The sequence below is a fragment of the Daldinia loculata genome (genome assembly GCF_022478755.1).
Source record: "Daldinia loculata strain CBS 113971 unplaced genomic scaffold F4817scaffold_21, whole genome shotgun sequence".
Lineage (NCBI taxonomy): Eukaryota > Fungi > Ascomycota > Sordariomycetes > Xylariales > Hypoxylaceae > Daldinia > Daldinia loculata.
In genome coordinates, this window is record NW_026054875.1 from 181,678 (window position 1) to 202,902 (window position 21,225).

A 21,225-nucleotide genomic window follows, 5' to 3' on the forward strand; every position below is an offset into this window, starting at 1 on the left:
ATTTCGAAAGCATACATTCGAGTATTTTCGATGATTTAGGCTACCATCAATTGTCGATTATCGACCAGCCACCTTAAATATAAACTTCCCAGACTCGATTCTTCCTCTCCAATTTTGTATGCATCTAAGCAAACTAATTGCCCCCATTGATACATGTAGAATTCTAACTTAGAGTCAAATTAAAATAAAAATGATTCACAACTAAACATTTCTACAGAATCGAAGCATCTCTCAAAAAGACCTTTAAGTATGTCATTGACAAGAGAAATTGATGCTCTCGTCAGAAGGACATGTATGATTTACTACATGTATGTAGTACTTAGGTACTTACCTACCTAAGTACCTAACATGGTAGCTGCCTCTAATAGATCTTCAGCCGTTCCACAAACGGCGCTGCTGCCTTGGGAAGTCACGTTAAGACGCGCTATTGTGGCATCAATTAGCATCCATCTTTCCTTGCTCGGCGTCGGTTGCCTGGAGAGAAAGTGCCACTGGGCGCGCTCATTGTCAATATTTATTCGACCTCAATTGCTCCCAACTTCCTTTCATTTCTCTCTCACAAACTCTCACAGACTCTCACAGACTCTCACACTATCCTCGAAAAACTTACATCTCTCCATTCTTGTCTCATCATTCAATTCAATATTAATCACTTCATCGAACCTAATTATCGCATCGGGTGTTTTGCCAACGAGAATAAAAGCATAGCCCCTATAAACCCTATAAAGGCTAAAGAATGCCACCTAGAAAGAAGGCCGCAGCAGCTAAACTACCTCCGCCACCACCATTGGAAGGCTGCAGTATAGCTATTAGTGGTACAATACCCGGCCACACCCAAGCCGCCATCGAGCGAGACTTTATCAATGTTCTTGGTGCATCTCTAGCCAAGTCTGTTACGGCAACCACTACACACCTTATCAGTACTGATTCAGACTACAACAAGCCTTCTATAAAGGTTAAAGCTGCGCAGTCTCTTGACGTACCCATTGTCACCTTCCAATGGCTTGAGGACTCCCTCAACCAAACAGCTCGTATGGCTGAGAGCTCATATGGCATTGGTTCCTCTCAGTCACAATTACTACCCCAGCCTCAATCTCAGCCGCAATCTCAGTCGCAATCTCTACCTATACAGACCCGTGGCACCAGAAAGCGATCGGCGGCACAGAAACTTACACCTGAAGAAGAAGAAGAAGATAACGATAAGCAGGAGGTAAAACCTCAAGCCAAAAAGAAGGCCAGGACTTCGAAGACCGAAGCACAGAGCCAAGAAGACAAAGACCTCAAGGCTGAGGAAAAAAAGGTCATTGTTGCTGATGGTCAGATTGCTAAATCTCGAGACGTCAGAATCCCTCTTGACGAGGGCGCTGACCGCCAGTACAATAATTATGAGGTCTATATCGATGACGACGGTGTCATTTTTGATGCCTCGCTCAACCAGGCCAACTCGACAGCCAACAACAATAAATTCTACCGTGTTCAGGTGAAATCCCGTTTCGTATATTTGAATGAATTGGGCGATGTACTGACAGTTTCCCCTAGTTGCTTCGGTCTATCAAGGATCGTTTCATATGCTGGACTCGTTGGGGCCGAGTAGGTGAACATGGCCAATCCAAAGCCGTCGGTGATGGAACACTTGACAGCGCTCTTCGTGAATTCAACAATAAATTTAAGTCGAAGACTGGTCTTTCATGGGTCAACCGCGGGGAGCATCCAAGATCTGGGAAATACGCTTTCATTGAGAAAAGCGTAAGTATTCTTCAATGCTACTTATTATCTGTCTTAGTTCTTGATTGGGATCAACTAAGTATGATTAAGCTGGCGAGGAATTATGAATCTAGAGAAACCCTACCCTACCGATCCTTAACGTGTTTCTCTAGCAAGCTCCCTTTGCAAAAGCAATTGCTAACTCAAAGTCCTTTAGTATGAACCAGACTCAGAAGATGAAGATGATACGAAAGACACGAAAGGTGGTACTATTAAAATTGAGGATGACGAGGAGCCCGAATCAAAACTATCTAAGCCGGTTCAGGAGTTGATGCAGCTCATTTTCAATCAGCAGTACTTCGCAGCGACCATGCGCGACCTTAATTACGATGCTGTGAAGCTACCTCTAGGAAAACTCAGCAAAACCACAATTTCTCGAGGTTTTCAAGCCTTGAAGGATCTCTCGGCCCTCATACAAAACCCAGCATTAGCAACTTCTCAGCATCAGACTAACTACATTTCGGCAACAGAGCAACTTTCGAATTTGTACTTCACTTTGATTCCGCATGCGTTTGGAAGGAATAAGCCTCCCGTTATTCGAGATACGACACTGCTCAAAAGAGAAATAGAACTTCTCGAGAGCTTGTCGGATATGAAGGACGCATCGCTACTCATGAAGAATGAGCAGAAAGAAGAGATCAATAAGCTTGACCAACAGTTCCAGAGCTTAGGAATGAATGAGATGACTCCGCTTGATCAGGAGAGCCCAGAGTTCACCCAGTTGGTGGACTACTTGGTGGATACACGAGGAGCAACTCACAGCGCTAACTACCAGGTATCGCAAATTTTCAGAGTCGAGCGCAGCGGCGAAAAAGATCGCTTAGAAGCCGTACATGAGACATACCAAGACAGACGACTTTTGTGGCACGGCTCTCGCTGCACCAATTTTGGTGGTATCCTCTCACAGGGATTACGTATCGCGCCTCCCGAGGCTCCGGTTACAGGTTACAGGTATGTAACCATATTACACATTGACATCTCATTTCTTTCCTCGGACTCGCGTTGCTACCTCAATGTTCATGTTAATGAAGCTAACATATTCGCAGTATGTTATCGTATTTTCCTCCATTGATAAACAAATCACATTGCTCGTAATGATGTTTTAGGTCGTATATATGATGTTAACGTATGACAGTGTTCGGAAAGGGCATCTACTTGGCGGATATGTCCAGCAAGGTGAGTATTCTGACTCTAGTTTGTGAAGCTCAACATTGACCTCTCACACAGTCTGCCAACTACTGCTACCCATCGATCAGCAACGGACATGCGCTGCTTCTTCTTTGCGAAGCAGAACTTGGTGACCCTATGCAGACACTCACCGGCGCCTCGTATAGCGCTGCCGAAGATGCTAAGTCGAAAGGAATGTTATCAACTTGGGGCCAGGGATCCACAGGCCCGAGCCAATGGAAAGATGCCGAATGCATTCACCCATCGTTAAAGGGAGTGAAAATGGTAGGAATAATCTAATCCCGATCTTGACGCTTTATCTATTTTGATGCTAACTAGCCTCTCTCCCTAGCCCGATACAAACGTGAAACCTGGTGCCACCGGCGTTCCTAATGCCCATCTTCTTTACAATGAGTATATCTGCTACGATATCTCCCAAGTCCGCTTGCGATACCTCCTTCGGGTCAGAATGTAGAACCCTCAGACCTAGTGGTAATTGTGCTCGGGATCGTCGTAATTGCTGAAGGTATCTGTATGAATGATTTTTGCTACTACATCCATCTACCCGATCTATGCTCAACTCCTTTGCTTTTAGGGTTATATATTAGCTTAGCTATGTGGCTCCAGGTGGTGTTACTAGAGCAAGTACTATCAACGGCTGATTTAAAATGCGATGAGTTTTGAAAGGGGATATGGTCGGCTTCGCCCGGGGAGATATGAATGAATGATCCTTTATAGCCCTCAGATACTAATTGATGCTTAAATATAGACTTAACAGATTCCTCATGTGATTATATGCAATCTTAGAGAAGATTCTAACAGAGCCTACTAAAGTTAATTAATTAATAGAAAAGAATCATTTGCTTTGAGTACCTAACTATTGATAATATATTCTTATCTTGTGGTTTAACGTCCAAAATGACTTGTTGGTGCCTTAGTTAGAAGTCACTGGTAATAATAGGTATTCTTGGAGAGCATCCAATTAACCAACCTCCGAAAGTAACACCGTAAGCATATAAGTCTTAGTTAAAGATTTTTTTTTTAGATATAGTAAACGCTATCTAGGACAAGCTCACTACGCAACGAAATACGTATGCCCGTATCGCGATTATTCCTGTCTGTAATCTGATTCCTTAGTGAGATATCAAGTAGAGAAAGCTCTGGCTCAGACATGCCTTTAAGACGTCATTGTCGGTGATAGGCCAATATTCCAAATCCCAAGGTGGTTACTGCGAATGCAGAAACACACACGATGAGATTTGAACTGGGAACCAACTCGGAAGTATCTGATGTAATCATCATCACCAGAGCATCTAACTCTACTCGCTTCTTATATCAATGGCTGACAGGACTATACAAGTTCAGTAATCGCTGCGGTGCCTCGGCGCTTGCCGTTGCGGCTTTCGATATTTGCTGTCCTTGAGCCGAATTGAATCTGCCATGTTATTTATTAGCATGCTTTCACGCTGGCTCCTTGGATGTTATCATACCGCTCTTTTCTTTTCCCTGGCAATTACGGATAGACCGAGCTTATCGGCCATGAGCCTCAATACTCGTTTGGCAGGGTCGATAACGGCTGGATGAAACTGGTTCTGGAAGTCACATTTCTCCCACACTGGGGTGCTGATAGCAAACCTGACAAGTTCCTCGTCCAAGAAAGGATGGCGAATCTCCTTACCCCAGTGGGCCATGGCTCGGTCGTCGCGGCCTAGATTTCTCTGTCCGATACGACCTATGTCGAGCTTTAGTTCGTCAAGGAGACGGGGGTATCCACCAGCCTTGAACGTTATCTCGTGCCGTGAATAACCACCGAAGAGTTCATCTGCGCCGAGACCAGACAGCAGGACTCTAGCGGGAGAGGTTACGCTTGGCGGATCCGGCTGCCATTCGCACTTGTCTGTGTAGACGTAGCCTATACCTCGTGCAGAAAAGTAAAGTGCGAGAGCAATGGACAAGTCCATCTCGGTGCTATGCGGATACATGAGAGAAACGACTCTTGCCTTATGACTCATTGCTTCCTCAAATGAAACATTCACCTATTAGGGAGGTTAGTTTAATATCTAACCCTGAGCAAAGTGACGCGAAAACGAACCGCAAGGAAGCGCCAGTAGCGTGTAGGGCAGGTGGTTTTCAGTTCGGCAAACGCTTTGCGGCCAGTCTTCCTATCCGGACATGCCTCATATATGTCCCTTACATCTAGATGAGGCAGTGTCTTATCCACGGAGACCCGGCGCGGGTTTTCGAAGGCAACGTTGATTAGATCTATTCCCTGATCGGGAGGGACCAAGTCGTGAGCAAGCCTCGCAAGGGCGGTACTATCGAGACCGCCAGAGAAAAGAACCGCGACGCGAACGTCGGTGTCAGATAGCGGGTTTGGTGGCTCTGGAATATCTAAGACCCGCAGCTTGAGAGATTCGCACAGCCAGTGTCTAAGCAGATCAACTGAGAAGGAGCCAAAGTCCAGCTTGTGATCGGGTGGCGGTAGCGTCATGTTGAAGTTGCCAATGCTTGAAACCTGTCATGAAAATTTTATAGCAAAGATCGCACACGCAGTTTCAGATTCCGGATCAACACTTACCATGTTATCCCCTCCTGATGTCACCCAGTCGTACCTGGTGAGATGAGTATCAAGCTTCATTCCACTAGGCGTCGCAAGACGTGTAGCGAGGTTCAAGGAATATATCCCATCTGCATTAACCTCTTTCCAGCCAGTAGTAGGCACATCCGCGATGCTCGAGAAAGAAATCGAGTTACCATCCTCGGCTTGGTTAAATAGGAGTGATCGTCGGCCAAGACGATCTCGACCGAAGTAAAGGCGCTTATCTTGAGTATCATAAAACAAAAAGGCAAATGGACCATCAATGCTGCGCAGAACGCTTAGAATATGTGACTCTCGGGCCTCAGCCGAAGGTGCATCGGCGGCGTCAAGCTTGGATAAGATAAGTTCGCCATCGTTTTTACTACTGATGGGCTGGCCCTCAATCCTCCAAGCCTCTCCATTCCAGCACAAAACAGAGCCGGTTGTAGGTGATTCCAACGGCTGTTTTGCAATATGGTCTCCCCGTAAGGCTAGCACAGTAGAGGTGAGATTGAGATGGATTAGCGAATTCCCATTTTCAAAGGGAAGCTCGCGAGAGACCTGGCCGAAGTGGTCGGGTCCACGATTTGACAAGAGGTTCTTCAACTCTTGGGAAATGTCCGGTATGGCAGTCGTGGAGACTACACCATGGATGCCACACATGTTTTCAATGTCCAAGGCAATTTCAGAGGGTGCCGAGGAGAAGATCCTATCAAAATCGAGGCAACAGTCTAAAGGAATAATAAGGTAATCCTATCACTTTCGCGTCGTGTTTTGTCTTAGCACAGCCACATGACGCCACTTATCCAAGAGCTTAACTCGTGTTAGATAAGGTGCGTGAATTTGTAAGGAAATTTTTCATTTCCTCCTGGCAAAAGAAAATGGAAAATTAGTTGTAAAATGTACAAATGTACAAATGTACGGGTCTGGATGAATGGCGTAAAAAGTAGTGCGAGAAAGAAAATTTAAAAGAGATAAAAAGAAAGATGGAAAGAACTGACCATATTTGCAAAAGTGCAAAAAGAGAAAGAACGAGATAGCACCTCTCCGTTTCGATCGGAGGACCTCCGGGTTATGAGCCCGGCGCGCTTCCACTGCGCCAAGGTGCTTTTTAGAATCTCGTGGTCGGCTACGACCATTGGTTGATAAGGAGACCTGATTTAATGCTATATAACCAAAGCATGCAGCGCTAGGTGGAATACATAGTACTAATCTAATGATGGAGCCGACCAAGTTTTATGCGGCTCTCGGGCTTTTTAGCACCACCACCAGCCTAGGTTAAAAACTTGACTTGCGCAAGCGCCTCCCAACTTCTCCACTCTATCAATGTAAATGGACAATAAATTTGAAAAGATCGGACGGAAACAATACTCGTATATACCTACTTAGGCAGTACCCAAGCATTATAGAAGATACAAATGCATATGCAGCTGTCGTACTTCGTAGTTAATGCTGCTCTTGTTCATTATTATCCCGAAATTCAACCATCTATCGATAAGCATATAAGTCCTCAGTTCATGAGTCTACCTATACATTTTGAGGCAGAAGACTACCCAACTGTATTATATATAACTACGAGAAACTACTCATACAGGCAAGACGGGAAGATGGAAGCTAACGTGGGTATAACATGGGTCTAAGTAAGATTTAATAAGATTCATTTAAAATGCTACCTATCGGTGTGTCCTCCATCTACACACCTGCATGCAGAAGCTCTTAAGAAAGAGGCTTGGATGGCCTTGATAAGTTACAAGAACCTCTCTACCCTGATGTATTAATGGGAACTTCTATATTTTGCGAAGGTGGCACACCTCTAAGTTACGTTATCTTGTCGTATGTAGGCATACCTCTCATAAAACGGCAATGATCCCCTTGTTACACAAAGAGTTATGAAGACCAATGTAGTCCATCCCGCCACTCTTGAAAGGAAGGGCAACCCGGATTCTACGTCGATACGTGTGATTTCTGCGGATATAGCACCTATCACAAATTAAAATTTGAGGGGTTGATGTAGCAAGTACCTAAGACACTACCTACCTAAGGTGACTTCTCATGCGACCACGATGATTGTGTTACCATACAACTGTTATAGAGCTGATGGTAAGCATCATAAAAGAGGGGTATTTCTCGAGAAAGTCAACTTGATCAAGGACTTCTTACTATAATATAAGCTGTTGATTAGCATAATAATCCGTTGCTGCTATCCTCAAGTTTTATGCCATGGCGCTCCAGGATATTCTGCTGTCCATCCTACCGTCCCGTGAAAGCGGACTCGGGATTATGGCAGCCTACTATATGCTCGTTCTTGTTTTCAGTTGGATAGCTTACCAGTTCGTTCGTGCTTTGTGGAATATCTCCCCTTTCCACCCTCTCAGCCGCATCCCTGGCCCGAGACTAGCAGCTGCAACATATCTTCCTGAATTCTATCATGATGTAGTAAAGTTCGGGCGATACACACATGAAATAGGGAGAATGCATGAAATATACGGTACTGATATCCCCACGCGCTATCGAGACGTTAAACTAACATTATCGAGGCCCCCTAGTTCGTATTAATCCCGACGAGGTTCACTGCAACGACTTCCGATTTATAGACGAGATCTATGCACTAGGTGGTAGGAAGCGTGACAAGTCGCCACACCAGGTAAACGGCTCAGCGTAAGACTTTCGCATAACTTACTAGGGGGTTGAAACTTATAGGAGCTTAGTATGGGTACCTCTACTTTTGGAACCTCCGACCACAATCTACACCGCATACGCCGTATCCCAGTAGCAAAATTCTTCTCCAGGGCTCAGCTCGCGCAGCTCGAGCCGCTGATCCAGCGTCTGGCCCAGCGTCTCTGCGATAAGATGCTGGCACAAGCGGGTCCCTTCAACCTTGCGAGTATGTAGTATAGAGAATTCCTTATCTCCCCTTTTTATCTCGTCTCCAGAACTGGTATTTCCTTATAGCAACGACTAAGGAGTTCCCAATCCCAAGACATATCTAGACCACTAGTTTTCTTACGAAGAAGTAATTATTGACTTTCGTTATTGTAGTGGCTTATAGCTGCTTCACCGCGGATGCAATCTCAGACTATAGTTTTGGCGAAAGCTTAGGGCATCTCGACCAAGAATCGTGGGAACCCAATTACCTCCAGTCGCAGATCTCTATCCTAAGCACGGTTCATATATTCCGCTTCTTTCCCTTCCTGAACTACATCGCAGCGGCAAGTCCATGGTAAGTTACGACTTAGAAGTACTATACTATATCTTAGCCACTGACAAAATCCAGGTTCTCAAATTACCTACCTCGAGACACTGCGTTGATGATCCGGACGCTAAATGTGCGTAATAAGAATATTACCGAGTCATAGGCTCGAACTGACAAATATAGACCACCATACCCAATATGGTTAAGAAAGTCAAGATCAGCATGGAAGCGGGCATCGAGCGCGAGCGCCCGACCGTCTTTGCCGAGTTACTCAAGTCAGACCTACCGGAGCAAGAAAAAACCATGACCCGGCTCGTAAATGAGGCCACCGCCATTATGGGCGGCGGCACCGGGACCACAAGCTGGGCCCTTAGCGTCATTACATACCACCTTCTGACGAAACCGAAGCTCTTGGGCAAGCTAACCGACGAGCTACGCGGCGCTGTATCCGACCCGCAGAACTTGCCCCCTTGGACGACGCTGGAGAAATTGCCGTACCTCGACGCGGTGATCCAGGAGGGCTTGCGACTGTCGTACGGCACGTCCGCGCGCACCGCCCGCGTGGCAACCGAGGAGGACCTGGTGTACCGCGGAGAATGGAAACCAGAGGGTAGCAAGAAGAGCGTACCGCTTGCGTATATTATCCCCCGGGGCTACGCCATCGGCATGTCAACACACTTAATACACCACGACGAGACCCTATTCCCGAACTCAAACGAGTTCACACCCGAGCGGTGGCTTGATGCCAATCTAGAAAAGAGGAGGGAGATTGAACAGCATAACCTCTCCTTCGGGAAGGGCAGCAGGATGTGCTTTGGTATGAAGTATGTGAATCCCGACGCCTGGAGTTTTGCTTCGGTGTAGTGCTGCTAATGAAATATTGCAATACGTAGTCTTGCGCTCTGCGAGCTGTACCTCGGTCTTACCGTGTTGGTGTTGCGCGTATTTCCGCACATGCGCCTGTTCGAAACTACCGAGGAGGATATTCGATATGATTATGATATAGTTATACCTATGACTAGCGCCGATAGCAAGGGCGTAAGAGTAGTCATTGTATAGCTCTTAAGCTAGGTACCTACCTATAGTATGCTATATCACTATATGGTGGCCACATGAAGGTTTGTAATAGTTTCTGGGTGGATTTAAATGTGACTTATGTTTTTCTCCTGTTGGTTCGCGCGAAGAGACAAACTTTCTTGTTAATAGGACCGCTAGTTGCTTTGGGCGATACTGGCAGAACGAACTGTAGCAGGAGTAATGAAAGGGAAACCGAGAAAGTTTCGACAAACTCATTACGATACGCCCCTTTTTTATGTCAAGTGTTTTACTAGCTAGTTCAATTGATGTCGACTTAAAGTCTACCTCATCGTATATGACACTATCGTCTAGTGTTCTACCGACTTGGACGGTCTCAAGGAATCCTCAACGCCCCGTATGGTGGCCAACGGTGCGGCTAAGTGCCAGTAAATGTACTACACATACCATCCCTACGTGGGATTATTCGCCCCGTAGACTCGGGGTAGATTACTTTCAAGACCCTCCAGCTCAACCCCGCCGTATAAGGTACAACTAGTTCCTTATATAAAGGGATGCCGATGTTTTCTTCTGTATAAAATAGCTCCCGGTACTATCAATTCTTGCTCGCTCTGAAGCCGACGGCGATATGATTTGCCCCCTCATGTCTTAGCACATCAAAAATACATCACAAGACTAGCTTATAGATGCATGCCACCTTCGGGGTCCTCGTCGACTTCAGGCGGCATTCGACTTTCGAGCTGCCGTAAAAGTTCCCGCTCTTCATCTCCGAGTTGACTTAACGTTCCCGTTTGGAACGTGCCGTCTCGCCATGCCGGGTGTTGGGTTTCCCCGTTTGCTCCATGACCATTTACTCCGTTTGTCGAGTTGCCGGTCTCTGTGTTGGCATTATCGGTTGCGGCTGGAGTAACATCCTCATCGTCGATCTTTCCTTGGAGTTCGCGCCAGCTAAGTCCGCGGCCCTCAACTTCGGCCCGTATCAACTCGATGCGCTCTTGCATGCGCGCGATAACAGCCTCATTCTCTGCGATGGCGTCGATACAGTCTTGGTCCGGCTGTGTAGCACCGCCCTGCTGATCTAGAGTCGGCGCTCGCCCTTCGGCATAGGGCCTAAGTTCAGCGTTGGAGTAGTCTAGATGGGCTATCGAATTACGTAGCTCCAAGACTTTGAGGGCGAGATTCTCGGCGGATAAGTCCTTCAGCGCTTCGGCAAAGCGTGCTGGGTTTATGGGTTGTGCTTCGGAAGACATATTGTAAAAGGGGTCTGGCTTTCTACTAGTTGGCCTTGTAGTATGTTGAGAAACCAACCTATGTATTGAAGTTCAGGGCTCTTAGCTTGACGTTATTTAAAGTTGTCGCAATGCTGAAAGCTGCCTGGAGGGAAGTTGTACAGAAGTACTTACCTTAGGTACCTACCACCTACATCATCAGAGCCATCGATAAGACATTCCAGAAACTTTTTAGCGGGGCTTTGAAAAGGAGCTTGGGCCATATAATATGGGTACCGAGGGGCAATGTGGGGGCACTGATACAGATATATATTTATATGTCCAGTATTACTTACCTTACATAAGATTATCACGACCGCTATCGCAACTCTCTCCACCTTGAACCGTTGGAGTTTCGGCCGTCTGAGGAAATTTGGATGATGTGATAAGAGCCCTGTATCTCGGCATACTACTCGGCATCTTATTACGTATAATGGTATAGTGCGAATCTCCTTATCTTCCTAAGAGTCGTATCCGCTCGAATTGACCATTCAGAGTTGATGCTCTCTACAAGATGGAGCTCCTATCGTCACATTCAGGAATTGGAGTAGCTATCAGAGCTGGGGAGGTGAAAGTGTTATATTTATCATCTGTATCCGTTTCCAATTTCCGGAATTCTTGGTCATTTCGTGTATATAACGGGACGTTAATTCTATTTTATATTGTTGTTGGTATTCCTTAGATATTGCCATGATCGTGTCTAAGCTAGCTCTTGTAGCCAGTACCCTAACGGGTGTTACTATAGCTCGATCAGTTCACCAAGATGGGCCTCAACAGATACTCGACGATGTAAGCCCGGCCTCTTTCAAATGCGATATTCCGCCAGTGGTGGACCCTTCGAAAGACGGACTGCCGGCTGCTCGTGATATCTTCTCTGATCAAGAGGCATTGCTGCTTCAGGTTAAGAGGCATGGTACCATTGTGAAGATACCTTCCATCTCGTACGATGATAACGGAGAACCCGGCGAAGACTCTAGATGGGATGTATTCTACGACTTACATAGGGCTTTGGCTGCTTTGTATCCTAATATGTAAGTGTCTATAATATTGTTATCTGCTAGTACCATTAAGCAACTCGTGATGTTCTACTGATCCTCCGAGCTGACCGCGGTCTATAGTCACCTTCGGGCAGCCCGCGAGACGGTGAATACGTTCGGTTTAATATATACGATCAAGGGGACGGAACCTGCCCTTAAACCACTCCTGCTAGCTGCGCATCAAGACGTGGTGCCCGTTGCCGACGCCTCAACTTGGAAGTATCCACCATTCTCGGCCCATTTCGATGGGCAATGGCTATGGGGACGGGGTGCATCGGACGACAAGAATAGTTTGACTGGCCTGTTTTCTGCTCTAGAAGCCCTGCTATCAAACCCTCGCTGGGTGCCGAGGAGAACTATAATACTCGCACTTGGATTTGATGAGGAGTGCTCAGGTCGTAGAGGAGCTGGTCATATTGGGCCTTACCTGGAAAAGCGGTATGGCCCTAATTCGATGGCCCTGATCCTCGATGAAGGAGGAATGGGATTACAACTCCTTGGCAACGATACCTTGTGTGAGTATGTTAGTATACGTTTTCTCGTACTTCTAGGCTAATTATATACCGTAGATGCCCTTCCTGCCGTTATGGAAAAGGGTCATGTTGATATCTGGTTGGAACTGTACGTAAACGGAGGTCACTCATCAGCGCCTTTTCCACATACTGGCATTGGTATAATGGCCGAGTTTGTCAACCATCTGGAATCTAATCCGTGGAAGCCCAAACTCATCGAGGGGTCGCCCATCTACAATCACTTTGTCTGCCAGGCAAAACATTCCCCTGACGCGTCACCAAATATCACTAAGCTAATAAACAAAGGGGACTTGGAATCATTGACCGAAGAACTGGCGACGATCGATCGGCCGACTCAGTATCGGATACAGACCTCTCAAGCTGTCGACTATTTCCTCGGAGGGGTAAAAATCAATGCTATGCCGGAGTATATCAAGATCGGTGTCAACCACCGCATCGCGCCTCAGGATTCTATATCAGCAGTGAAGGCCAACATCTTGAAACAGATTAAGCCAATCGTGAAAAAGTTCGGTTTGACAGTCAGCGCCTTCAAAGGGGAGGAACACAATCCAAATATCGAACTAGATGAGAACCTCAGCGACGGAGCTGTAGACCCGATGTATGAGGTGGAATACAACGGAACACTCGTCCTTACATCGTCTCAACCTACTTTAGTTGCTCCGATCTCACCGACGTCAGGGCCAATCTGGGATGTTTTCTCGGGGACGATCCAGCATAGCTTTGCTTTCGAAGGCGGAAAGGTAATTCCCGTGGGAGAACTCATGACGGGTAACACAGACACTCGCCACTATCTAAGTAAGTGAAGCTCTAGATTCGTCTAGACGTCTAATAACAGTTGCTAATCTTTGATTTCTAAGACTTGACCAACCACATTTATCGGTGGACGCCAACTCGCCAGGGAAGTAACGCCAATGCTCATACGGTCGATGAAAGGGTAGATATGTACGCGCATTTGGAAATTGTTAGGTTCTATTACGACTTAATTAGGAACTTTGATGTCTCTCCTGTTGCGGCTTTTGAGGAACAAGTGGATATTGGAGAATTGTGACTTGGGTGAGTCGTCTTATTCTTCAAGATACATATCCGAATAGAGATATTTCTTCTGTTTCCATACCGTTGAAGACGATAATTGCCTACGTAAAGTATCAACGAAAAATGTACATAGCAATATCCATAGGATTGTGCGTGATGCCCGACTTTTAGGAGGGTTATTGTGCCAGGCCAAGTTAAGGATATTTCCTAATTAGGCAATTTGTCTGTGCACCCACTAGTGCCTTTTAGTTGTGGGTCCCAGGTATGTAATAGGCTAGAATATGGGGCTAAGGTTTTAGCTGCATGATTAGTGTTAAGCTAGTTTTAATTTGGACATTTTAGGTGGTACGTATTTTTGATAAAAGATAAGACTTTTGATGAGCCGATAAGAGGATAAGGCTTTTGATAAAAGAGATAAGAGGATTGGGGAAAAGGGTGGCTTGTGCATTAGGTTTAGGCTAAAAATTTAACCAATTACATTAGGTGGCCATATGCCAATATAAGGCCACATATAGGTTATATGTTCTTAAGTGTAAAACTAAATCCTTTTGGGACAACGCCATAACTATGACTTTTACAGGAAGCCGGGTTCGAATCTCACACGTTCCTTTTTTGTCTTATTTTAACAAAAGATAGGCAATGGATAGTTAGAGCATCGTGCCACCGCCGGGCCGCGCGAGGGAAGGCGCGAGGGGGGCGCGAGGCGCGCGTTAGCGCGCCGAGCGCCCTCCGAGCGCCCCCGAGCGCGGTCTGGCGTGGTGGCACGTGACCCTGTGGGATGAGCGGCTAAATTTCGGAAAAACGATATAAGGGGATGGGATGACATAAGGGGGGATGACATACGGGATGACATAAGCATGAGCTTCGCTAAAAGTCGGGCTCTTGTGGTCCCCACAGGGGGGGCCCTCGGTTTAGATAGTAAGAGGTTCATGTCTGTGTACGAGTACCTACCTTATTTAAGAGCTCCACTGAATTGAGTTGAAGTTAGCGCGGGGTTGCCCCTGAGCCAATCATATTAGCGTGATACAACTAACCTTGCAGCTGGCGCAAACGTTGAATTGAAATGGGTCCATTGAAAATCGGATGCGGTAAAAAGTATCAAATCTATCCGGCAACATGCTCAAGACCTAGATCTCTCTCGACCATATAAGTCTTATGGGTCTCACAAGGTTAAAAGTGATATAGCAGCATGATGGTATAATCAACTGTACCATGCCTATTCTCCCCTCACTCTCTCCCCTGTCAAGTTTTCAGCTTGGCCTGCGGGCCATCACTGGTAACTCCGGGAGCTCGCTGATTTCTTATGCGGCTCGCTCGTTTTCGACGAGGCACCATTCCATAACACCATGCTGCCGATATAATAACAGAGGGGCCATGAGCCCTTTAACAATTCCGAGAAATTCCCGTCCAAATAGCCTGTCACCTCGAATATTCGTTCGAATGTTGTCTAGATTCCGCGCGATTACACATTACTTGAAAGTACCTGATTCCTACGAAGATAGCCAGGGCTTGCCATTCCGAAAGGAAGATCTCAACCAAAGAGAGGTTAACCAGATATTTGGTGGAGGGCACCTCCCTGCTTCGTTGGCAAACAAGCTTCTTCGAATTTTACATGGTCGTCGAGTAGCAGGAACTCTAGATGACCCGAATCTTCGAGCGAATACGGCCCAGTTCAGCGCTGCGGATCAAAGGAAAGCATTGGGATATCTACGTGCTAATATTCCCGTAGACGAGGTTATTAATGCTGGCCTACGAGCCGAGGATGAGCTCCAATACTTAGAGCTAGAAGACGAGAGTGGCGAACAGCAAACCGGAGAAAGTAGCCCGCAAGGACCCTCTTCTGATACCGTAACGAATGAAACTTTAACCCCAACCGGACGACTCCCGAAAATAAATAAAACCGATTCACCTTATGGAGTAAGTCCTCTCGACCGAATTCGCGCCCATAACATTGCGAAACGCGAGGCGGAAGAGAAGAGGTTGGAGGAAGAACGGAAGAAGCGCGAGGAAGAGGAGGCGTCAAAGAACATCGGCACTCTCCAGACTGAGCAGCAGAAGCCGAAAGAGTTGAGCCCGTTCGTGAAGAAGTGGGCAGCGCGCGCAACATCCGACCTCAAGGCACCTCCCGAGATGAAAGCTTGGGAACGTCTGCTCCCACAATTTGTTATGACCATTCTAGTCTTGGCGGGATGCGCCGCGTATGCTATCGTATACACGCCGCCTAAACGATCTGAAAGATTATGGCCGACTATTCCGCCTGCAGCTGCAACTTGTCTTGCTATCATCGGAATTAACTTGACAGTTTGGATTTCCTGGAAATTACCACCGCTATGGGCGCTCCTGAACCGATACTTCATAGTTATTCCCGCGACACCGCGGCCCCTCCAGTTGGTTGGAGCGATCTTTTCTCATCACAAGTTTAGCCACGTAGCCTTAAACATGGTAGCGTTTTGGTTCTTCGGCATTCGGCTTCACGACGAGATTGGAAGGGGCAATTTTCTCGCCTTGTGGTTTGCTTCTGGAACTTTAGGGTTCATGAGTAGTCTGACACGTTTAGTTCTCTCTGGAGGCTTAACGTACACGACACTTGGGGCTTCGGGGGCAATTTACGGAATCATCGGTGCATATTTCTGGCTACACAAGTACGACGAGTTTAAACTATTTGGGTACCCCCCTGATCCGATGTCTGGCCCGCAGGGCTTAGCCTTTATCGGCCTAATATTGGGCCTACATGTGCTCCCCCTATTCTCGAAGAGGTCACATAACCTCGACATTGCATCGCACTTAGGAGGTATCTTAGCGGGCGTAGCCGGGGCGGACCTTGTCAAGAGACACATGGATGAGAAGGCGAGGGTTAGGGCCGAAAGGCTAAAGACTATGGGCGCACTGGAGAAGACTGTTCAAGTAAAGGAGAAGGACTCTAAGGGGACGCTCCAAACGGCTGTCGGGCGTTAAGCGATGACCAAAATTACTAGTTACATACATGTACTTAGTCTCTATTCTCCCTGTACATATTTACAGGTCTCGAAGTTGAAAGGCGGCGGCCATGTAAATATTGTACAATATACTGACTGATATGATAGAGCTTGTATGTATATAGAAAGACTCCATCTCAAGATATCAGGTAATACCTGTTAAGAACCCAGCATGACCTTTGCGGAGTATTCGTCCTACCCACAGGGGACGTACGTCATTTCTTAGGGTAGCAGTTCTAATTAGGGGAATAACTTATGTGCAGCAGATGCGTGCGCTTAAACCAACGAATAGCTTCGAAGTGAAAACGTGTAAGACATGTACACATTTCCATGGCTCAGCCTGTCATCTGCCCTAACGGGTTCATACTCGACGCGCGTCGGCGTATGACAATATGTAGAAAATATCTGTGGTTGAGAGAGCAAGTTGCGAGACTATTCTATCGCATCCTCGAGCGAAGCCAAGGTCAAAGCCGACGAGGCTGCGATGCAGGCGATGCAGCAGCGAGGCCTCCCTTGCTGATATACATGTAGGTACCTAATCTGCAATATCCCCCGTAGCGCATTTCTATGGGACATATCCTGTAAGATGGTTGAAACAAGATGACCAATGAGAGCAAATAGATATTAATATCCGTAATTGACATTTTACACAAAGCTCCTCATCTTAGATCTGTAAATTCAGATAGAGTTTTACTAAATATGTACAACTTTCAAACTGTAAAGCACCTTAGTACGAATCTAAAGAACTTTATCGCATTTAGAATGCTAAAGCGGCTGTACCAACGTTGAACATCAAGGGTAATATTGACCTGGCCCATGCCCTAAATTGGGATAGGCTTCCCTGGCGCAAGCCCTGGTTTAGGTACAGAGATAGCCACGAGGAATCTAACCAGTGACCATTCACCATCGACATAACATCATTCCCGTGCTCCACTCTTGCTCCAATGGGACACTGCAGCGGCCTGCATGCCTTAGCGGGCCCAGCTGCCTACCTGGTAGCTCTTTAGCTAGTACCTGACTGGTTGGGAAGGATCATCACTGCTGACAACGGAAACTGCTGATCGTGAGATTTTATTCTTGTTATGATTTTTATTGTTCGGAATCGGCACACGCTTGTCTCACAATTTCACCTAAAATTTCCACACCCTCTCTTTTCCTCATTTCGCCAATTTTGTTTCGTTTCTCTTCCCTGGGGGCTGAACTTGAATGTAATTATTAATTACCGTATATCGGCAGAATTGAATCGCAATTGTTCCTTTTCGCTTCCCTTTGTTCGACTCGTGTTTGAGTACTCGGTTTCTTGGCATACATTTGAAGTCCCTGTTTTGTTAGTTTATTAGGTGATACCTTGATCTGTCGAACTTGTTGTAACTCGTTATCGACGCCTCTTTCGTGCTCTGCATCCAACCGAGATTTGAATTTGTTTACATACTTTCCAATCGTGCCACGGCGCAACCTCTGTAGACCTCGTCTAAATAAAGCAACTTGTCGCGTTTCACCGTTCTTCGTGCCTTGCATCGAGGATTCTCAACACTGATACGCTCTTATCAGCGCCGTCAGCTACACCGACTAGCAAATCCTTTTCGAGCCTACATTACTAGAGTAGAAGCGATACACTTAGAACAAGTTGAAGCTAAAGCAACTGTCGGTCCGTCGTATTAGAAAGCACCATGGCCACGCCTGAGAACGTTGATCATATCGAAGAAGATCCGCGCAATCCTTACGCCTCGGCCAATAAATGGAGACATCAAGAGTCGTCCTCCTTCGCTCGCGCCGCACTTGCACGAGATGCTCAATCGTCCAGTGCAGACACAAAGGACCTGTCCAACTTTTTCAACTCCGCGCGCGTCGAGAGCGACGGGCCTGCAGCTGGAAATTATAAACCAATTGTTGTCAGTAACGTTCATGGCGCACACGACGGAGGAATCGTCGACGACGGGAAAGAGGTGGTGTGTGGACCTCTACTGAATTACCGACGTATGGAAGATAGGACGTGGCACGGAAGCGTTTTGATTGTTATCAAGGGTGGTGGCAAGACCCAGGCTTTTCACCCTACCTTAAGCCTCAGTCGCGTCGAGACAGCCACCGGGCAACCAGGTTTACTTCATCCGGAATCCAGTGTTAACGGTTCCGAGGCGCTAGGGACGAGCAGTTCCGGTGCTGTTCGGAATGGCGCTGACGTATCAGGTATCTGTCTCTATTCTGATCCTAGGAACACGTTTTGGCAATTTCCTATTGCTTGTGAAATCGGCAATACCGAGACGAAATGGGCGTACTCGATTGCCAATGTGCGCTACAAAAGCGCCACGAAGCCAAAGACGAACTACTTCTTCGTTCCAGCCATCGACGAGTCGATGCGAATCATGTTCCATTCGTGCAATGGCTTCAGCGTAGGCACGGATGAAGACGCCTGGAGCGGACCGGCGCTATGGAATGATGTAGTGAGAAATCATGCCAAAGCTCCATTCCACGTAATGATAGGAGGTGGCGACCAAATCTATAACGATGGTATTCGAGTAAGCGGGCCTCTTCGCGAATGGACCGATATAGGGAACCCGAAGAAACGACGCGACTTCCCTTTTCCAGAAAGCTTGCGAGCAGCTTGCGATGATTACTACCTGAATAATTATATTCGATGGTATTCAACGGAACCGTTCGCCGCTGCCAACGGACAAATACCACAGCTAAACATTTGGGACGACCATGATATTATTGATGGTTTCGGATCCTATGTTAACGAGTTCATGAAGTGCGATGTATTCCGAGGTATTGGTGGCACTGCTCACAAATATTATATGCTTTTCCAGCATCACCTAGCGCCACCTCCTTCGACATACACGTCGGATGTTCCCGCAACCCCAGAGCATGGGTTACAGCAACAGGATCCGGCGCAACTCGTGGATACGTTTGTGAGAGAGCAATCATTTGACTCGTCCTATATCATCGGTAGCAGTCCCGGACCATACGTCGCCCAGCACTCGATGAACATGTTTTCCAAGCTCGGCGCCAGAATCGCGTTCCTTGGCATTGACGCTCGTACCGAACGTACACGACACCAGGTTAACTATCCTGAGACGTACGACCTCATTTTTGGTCGCGTGAAGGATGAACTAGGAGCAGCGGCAGCAGCTGGTAGACCCTTTAGGCATTTGATTTTGTTGCTAGGTATTCCGATTGCGTATCCGGTAAGGTATTTGTGTTCTTTGAAGTATCGCACTTAGCTAATAGTGCTAGCGACTCACTTGGTTGGAGAACGTGTTCAGCAGCCCCCTTATTGCACCTGTTAAATTCTTGAACCGAAGATTCGGATTCGGTAAGTACTGCCTTGATTTGTCTAACTATCGCGGTTATTCATGATTGTCATAGGTGGCGGCGTGTTTAATCACTTCGACGGTAGCGTGGATCTCCTAGATGATTTGGACGACCACTATACCGCCAGGACCCATAAGAAAGAGCGAAATGCTCTAATAAAACGGCTTCAGACTGTCTGCTCAGAGTTCTCGGTCCGCCTCACCATTCTCGGAGGGGACGTTCATTTGGCAGCTCTCGGACGGTTTTACTCAAACCCAAACCTGCACATTCCAGTTGAAGCCGATCATCGTTACATAGTCAACGTAGTATCTTCCGCGATAGTGAATAAACCCCCGCCGGCAGCAATTGCCAACCTCCTAGCAAGCCGTAACAAAATCCATCATCTCGATGCGGACACGGATGAGACGCTCATGGCACTCTTCGATAAGGATCCGGGGAATTCTAGCAAGACCCGGTCTTCGAACAATGTCACGATGCCTAGCCGAAATTACGCTGTTCTCACGGAAAACTCGCCGAACAATAGGGGTGGGGCTGCTAATGGTCACGCAGAACCAGCGGAAGCCAATCCGTCGGAGAATCAGTTCGATGGTAAGGATGGACACTCATACCTATCCAAAGGCGAACTCGGCGCGGGCACTAAGCACAAGGCCGCGAATTTCGAGACGCATGGCAAAGATAACGATGGTGGTCTCGACGTCTGCATTCGGGTAGAGATTGACCAGCATGATAAAGAGGGCAAGACCGAACCGTACGGCCTAACGATTCCAGCTCTTAACTACGAAGCTGGGAAGTTTAGCACCAACGCGCACACTCATCATCTTCGCCACCACCGAAGCCGACCAGACACGGCTGGAGCTGCGAGCTCTTTTGCCCCAAGTACTGCCCCTTCGTTGCCTGTCTCGGCGCCTGAAGCTACTCACTAGAGGCAAGCCTAGCTGGAGCGCGATTGGCATACAAGCATAGGCCGTAACCGAGATAAGGGCGTATATGCTACACGGTCTACTATACCATCTACTTGTCGGGTATATTTCAAGAATGGATCATGAATACAAGCTCGTATTTAAAACAATAGACGAAGGATAATAGATAATACCCCAGGAAGAGGATTGCTATAACGAATTGGTTTTTGAATCCCCTTCAATAGTTATGTATTTTATACTCTACTGCTGATATCACCATTGGTAGCTTGTTATAGGTAGTGTGCAAAGAGGCGTTTTCGCATCGTTCGCTATCCTATTATGCAGGATGCCTAGCCTAAGTCTATATGCTGAGATTACTCGACAGTTTACGAGTCGATAGTAAAAGTTGTTGAAGAATTGATAAGACCCAGC

The 21,225-nt window shown here is 46.9% G+C and overlaps 7 protein-coding genes and 1 non-coding gene across 8 annotated transcripts; 5 read left to right on the forward strand and 3 right to left on the reverse strand.

Annotated features, from left to right (window-relative positions):
* The first annotated feature begins 198 nt into the window (after positions 1 to 198).
* On the forward strand, positions 199 to 3,724 carry F4817DRAFT_336071 (PARP-domain-containing protein). The gene is made up of 6 exons (XM_049303095.1): positions 199 to 1,480; positions 1,540 to 1,746; positions 1,922 to 2,714; positions 2,900 to 2,940; positions 2,992 to 3,216; positions 3,284 to 3,724. Exons 1-6 carry the CDS (start codon positions 737 to 739, stop codon positions 3,404 to 3,406), a joined length of 2,133 nt encoding a protein of 710 aa, XP_049159565.1. The 5' UTR covers positions 199 to 736; the 3' UTR covers positions 3,407 to 3,724.
* Positions 3,725 to 3,793: 69 nt separating this feature from the next.
* Positions 3,794 to 6,510, reverse strand: F4817DRAFT_336074 (asparagine synthase-domain-containing protein). Its single transcript, XM_049303096.1, has 5 exons — positions 5,510 to 6,510; positions 5,024 to 5,446; positions 4,422 to 4,967; positions 4,107 to 4,366; positions 3,794 to 4,049 (listed from the first exon to the last, which is right to left on the reverse strand). The coding sequence occupies exons 1-4, from the start codon at positions 6,170 to 6,172 to the stop codon at positions 4,283 to 4,285; spliced, it is 1,716 nt and encodes a 571-aa protein (XP_049159566.1). The 5' UTR covers positions 6,173 to 6,510; the 3' UTR covers positions 3,794 to 4,049; positions 4,107 to 4,282.
* A 36-nt stretch (positions 6,511 to 6,546) lies between these two features.
* F4817DRAFT_t85 lies at positions 6,547 to 6,618 on the reverse strand. Its single transcript has one exon. It is a non-coding gene; the product is annotated as a tRNA-Met (tRNA).
* Positions 6,619 to 7,592: 974 nt separating this feature from the next.
* On the forward strand, positions 7,593 to 10,007 carry F4817DRAFT_336079 (cytochrome P450). Its single transcript, XM_049303097.1, has 7 exons — positions 7,593 to 7,997; positions 8,047 to 8,167; positions 8,218 to 8,393; positions 8,549 to 8,729; positions 8,784 to 8,835; positions 8,886 to 9,526; positions 9,596 to 10,007. Exons 1-7 carry the CDS (start codon positions 7,730 to 7,732, stop codon positions 9,759 to 9,761), a joined length of 1,605 nt encoding a protein of 534 aa, XP_049159567.1. The 5' UTR covers positions 7,593 to 7,729; the 3' UTR covers positions 9,762 to 10,007.
* Positions 10,008 to 11,320, reverse strand: F4817DRAFT_336080 (uncharacterized protein). The gene has a single exon (XM_049303098.1). The coding sequence runs from the start codon at positions 10,985 to 10,987 to the stop codon at positions 10,418 to 10,420; it is 570 nt and encodes a 189-aa protein (XP_049159568.1). The 5' UTR covers positions 10,988 to 11,320; the 3' UTR covers positions 10,008 to 10,417.
* F4817DRAFT_94013 (carboxypeptidase S) lies at positions 11,289 to 13,892 on the forward strand. Its single transcript, XM_049308066.1, has 4 exons — positions 11,289 to 12,036; positions 12,124 to 12,557; positions 12,612 to 13,370; positions 13,433 to 13,892. Exons 1-4 carry the CDS (start codon positions 11,696 to 11,698, stop codon positions 13,621 to 13,623), a joined length of 1,725 nt encoding a protein of 574 aa, XP_049159569.1. The 5' UTR covers positions 11,289 to 11,695; the 3' UTR covers positions 13,624 to 13,892.
* A 747-nt stretch (positions 13,893 to 14,639) lies between these two features.
* F4817DRAFT_336082 (rhomboid-domain-containing protein) lies at positions 14,640 to 17,025 on the forward strand. The gene has a single exon (XM_049303099.1). The coding sequence runs from the start codon at positions 14,820 to 14,822 to the stop codon at positions 16,560 to 16,562; it is 1,743 nt and encodes a 580-aa protein (XP_049159570.1). The 5' UTR covers positions 14,640 to 14,819; the 3' UTR covers positions 16,563 to 17,025.
* A 1,062-nt stretch (positions 17,026 to 18,087) lies between these two features.
* Positions 18,088 to 20,986, forward strand: F4817DRAFT_94045 (uncharacterized protein). The gene is made up of 3 exons (XM_049308067.1): positions 18,088 to 19,767; positions 19,817 to 19,895; positions 19,949 to 20,986. The coding sequence occupies exons 1-3, from the start codon at positions 18,253 to 18,255 to the stop codon at positions 20,815 to 20,817; spliced, it is 2,463 nt and encodes an 820-aa protein (XP_049159571.1). The 5' UTR covers positions 18,088 to 18,252; the 3' UTR covers positions 20,818 to 20,986.
* Positions 20,987 to 21,225: the final 239 nt, after the last annotated feature.